We start from the raw sequence: 3,985 nt of genomic DNA, 5'->3' as shown, positions 1-3,985 counted from the left end.
TACTTGGAGTACAAAAATGTCTTGTAGAGACACAAGGTACAGTATTAACCTGGGGTAAAGCTGATGACCGCAATTCCACTCGCGGTAGCTATTTTTTTATCTTAACTTCCTTCTGTTTCATAAACATTTCTCGAAAGTTATTTGTGATTTCCGTGTACCAGTGAATCTTTTATAAATTCGTATCATACCAATGTATGCTTGCTATAGAATATATCATGGAAACACTTTAACAGACAATACCGATTCTGACCGTTAACTGAATTACGGTCATCAGCTTACCCCAGTGAGTATTGTATATGACAAGCAGGACAAACATTATAAATTGACACAGAGAAAAATCTGAATTAGTAATTAAGACACTGTCAGGTTAAACAAACCAATAACTCAATCCCATCAGTGTGTTTTTTGTGTTTGAAAATGACGTCTTTTCATTAGTAAATCATTTTAAGTCAATATTTCAACTTCTTCAAATTGACCTTGCAAGACTTTAGCTTTTGCCTTTCATTGTTTACAATTTCAATTATTTATAATTACATGTTTGCAATTTCAAGTTTGATTGTGTTCTTTTTCCAGATTAGTCAGTTATCACCGACTATGGTGTTTGCATCAGCTATTTTTGTGAGAGTTTTAGTTGCACATCTAATCCAGTTATCATGTAAGTGTAGCGTTTTAATTCGGTAGGTCACATTCGTGAACGTAGAACAGCATTATAGTTACGACATAAAGAACATATCCGATAACATCTGTCAAACGGATATTTTATAACGGTCAACCAACTATTATTACGTTTCTATACAGTGAATTTATACATATTATTTTTTTTAGTATTTGGAGCACACATTTTGTTAATTAGTTGTAATGAACTGGTTCCTCTGTCAGTAATTGTGAGTACTCTAATGTGAACTATTTGAATCTGGTCTTTTTTTACCACCTGTTTTGAGTAAAGGCAATTAAAAATAACTTATTGTTTGTAACTATCACCATCCGATCTGTTTCAAGAAATATTCAGTTCTGCTGAAGACCAATTGATAGCCTTGGACTGTATTTTACTATTTGGTTGGGTTGTAGTCGCCTTTATTCATTTCCAGTTTCCAATCTCAATTTAAGTAGTGGTCTTATATATAAGGTTTTCGTTAAGTATAAGCTGGCCATTAACTTTCTGGTTTGTATTATATATTATATAATGATTGTTTGTTTCGTTACCTTTAACAACCAATTGTACGACATTTTTCGCTTTTGAAGGTCACATGGATGTATATTGTTGCTTACATCATCTACAATTGGTCTGCAATTGATAATTATTACATTGACAATCAAACCAAAAAGTTTATTCCTAAGTTTTATAATGATATGTTTTCACCCTTATTAGAATACAAATCCTACAATGGATGTTCAAGCTTTGCAGACACAAATTTTAGAATACCTTTTTACATTTTCTGTCCTGATAATGTTTATATAAGCCAATCAAATTGTTTTCTCTTAATGTTTAATAGTATATATCAGTTCGTATTTTTTAGATTGTGGCAAATGTAGATATAGGTCTTATTCGCCTGAAGTCTGTACTTGTATAAATTATGATGAAGAATTTCGATGTCTGGATGATTTAGAATGTGTTAATAGACGTTACTTTTGTGATGGATACAAACATTGTAATGATGGTTCGGATGAGGATCCCGAACGATGTAAAGGTATGCATGACAATCACTAACACTCCACAAATCATATGACTTGTATGTAGATTATTTCATGGATGAAGTACTGTTTGTCTGTTTGTCATTTTCATTTTAAGCCATAGTGGTTTCATTTTTTCCCGATTTATGCATTTGACTGTACCCTCTGGTATTTTTCGTCCCTATATTAGTTGGAAAATAAGTTTCTTATAGGAAAACCATCAATGATAATGTTATTTGTTTGCGCTTGGTGGTTTACATTTTATTGTGTTCATTTATTACTGATGGTAAAATTATCATTATCTAAAATACATGATCTTTTTTACATTATTTTCATTAATCACATATTAATGTTCAAATATTATATTTTAGACACGTGATTAAGAAATCATTGTTTCCTTCGAACTTTACATTGAACCTTTCATTACCATATCAACAAATGTAAAATCACCCTACTATAGAATGGCATCCCAAATAGTCATTCATTTGAAATGTGTGTTCATAAGCTTAGCTAATTTAAACAGTCGATAATTTACAATAAATGTCAACAGATATGATACATTGATAATCACGGGCATACAAGGTCTCACAACAATAAATTTATTAAAATTGAATTTATATATCATTTCTCATGTTGAACTGAATATATTAATAACAAATATTTTTTTCATTAAGACAAATAAAACCATCTTTTAAATATATTACCCTTTTCGAATTTTTGTAACAGAACATGTTTATCATGTTTACCTTCACAGCCCTACCTTGTCCAAAAGAAATGCGTAAATGTGCAGATGGAGTACGATGTATTTATGCAATAGAATTCTGCGATGGCAAACAAGACTGTTTAGACGGATCAGATGAGCATGCGTTTTTGTGTGATGGTATGTTAATAACCGAAGTCCAAAATGTATAATTTTCATCATGAATTAAAAGAGAAATTTCACCAATTTAAATCTTCAGTAGAAACAGCATATGCTACGTTATGCAGACAGAAATAATTTGATATGATATCTTCAAAAAACTTCACAATTAGAATTTTATGTTTACTTTGAAGTATGACCTATTGAAAGATATGGGTTATACAAAGATATATAAGGATCCAAATCCTTTATTCATTCCGATATACATATCGCAATATAATTTTATTATATGATCATGTATATCATGTTTATTTGAATATAAGAATTTGAAATTAAATAGTAATGATATGATAAAGCGAGTTCAATATAAATTTGGATGTGTTTAATTGGACTATATTGAGATCATCTAGAAAATCAGTTTAGATTTTCATTATATATACCTAAGATGAAAAGTATGAAAAAACAATCATGTTCGTGTAGAACTAAATCATATACAGTGGAGATCATTTCTAACCTCTCATTAGAACTGTCAGAATAATCTGTCATAGAACTGTTCTAACCTGTCCTAGAACAGTTCTAGCTAGAACAGTTCTATCCTAGAACTGTTCTAGGTAGAACTGTCAGGATCAGTTCTATGGTAGAACTGTCTTAAACTGTTCTAGGTGAAACTGACCAAATCAGTTCTAACCGTAGAACTGTCAGCAGAATTGACCAAAGCAGTCAGGACTGAAGAACAGTTCTAAATGACGTCACTGCAGAAAGGGCACTTTATAATTTAGAAGAAAAAATCAGTTCCAATTACTTTACTATATATAAACAGTGATAATAGCAGATTTTTCTATATGTTTTACTGATCTAAAGTTAAATGTACAATTATCGAAGTGGATAGGAGGTTATCCAACTCATCGGAGAAATATTTTTATAAGATTGCAAAAGAAACATCTTTGTTTACGTTACTTCGTTCCCCGTTTTTAACAGTCTCTTCGTAAATATAACTTTAATCTTAATTTACCTTGTTTGCCTTGGATTTACATTCGTGATTTAAGATTCTGTTTTGACAAATGTTCAAACGAAAATTGTACAGTGGATGAATTATATGGGATTAATGAAAACAGTATTGTTAAACGTAAAAAATAACTATGTACATTTGCATTATCTCGTTGCCAAACTTATCCATAACCGATTAGTAGAATAATATCTGGGAGTCTGGAACGTCAGAAAAATATACTCGATCTGAACATGAATAAAATATTTGCCACTTGACGTTAGGCTACAAACAAAACCAATCATTGTCCTTCTTCAAACTATATTAACAGTATAGTCAGTAAACTATTCCAAGAAGAGAACTTCTCATACATGTACTTTTCATTTTAAAATAAAGTATATGAATCAGTCATGTGAGTGTTGGATGATGCCGTTAAACAGTTTCGTTAAACAGTTTAGTTTAAAAAAAAA

At 30.6% G+C, this 3,985-nt stretch overlaps 1 protein-coding gene across 1 annotated transcript; it reads left to right on the top strand.

Annotated features, from left to right (window-relative positions):
• The first annotated feature begins 577 nt into the window (after positions 1–577).
• Positions 578–3,260, top strand: LOC134726246 (very low-density lipoprotein receptor-like). The gene is made up of 4 exons (XM_063590647.1): positions 578–655; positions 1,518–1,688; positions 2,426–2,551; positions 3,193–3,260. The coding sequence occupies exons 1-4, from the start codon at positions 595–597 to the stop codon at positions 3,258–3,260; spliced, it is 426 nt and encodes a 141-aa protein (XP_063446717.1). The 5' UTR covers positions 578–594.
• The last annotated feature ends 725 nt before the right edge of the window (positions 3,261–3,985 follow it).

Source organism: Mytilus trossulus, chromosome 7 (assembly GCF_036588685.1).
Source record: "Mytilus trossulus isolate FHL-02 chromosome 7, PNRI_Mtr1.1.1.hap1, whole genome shotgun sequence".
NCBI lineage: Eukaryota > Metazoa > Mollusca > Bivalvia > Mytilida > Mytilidae > Mytilus > Mytilus trossulus.
The sequence above is the reverse complement of the archived record's forward strand: the minus strand, read 5'-3'. Positions and strand labels throughout refer to the sequence as shown.

Coding starts and splice junctions, on each gene's coding strand:
- LOC134726246 (XM_063590647.1), top strand. CDS start 595: ATGGTGTTTGCATCAGCTATTTTTGTGAGAGTTTTAGTTGCACATCTA. Junction 656..1,517: donor ACATCTAATCCAGTTATCAT/GTAAGTGTAGCG, acceptor CGTATTTTTTAG/ATTGTGGCAAATGTAGATAT. Junction 2,552..3,192: donor GCATGCGTTTTTGTGTGATG/GTATGTTAATAA, acceptor AAACTGTTCTAG/GTGAAACTGACCAAATCAGT.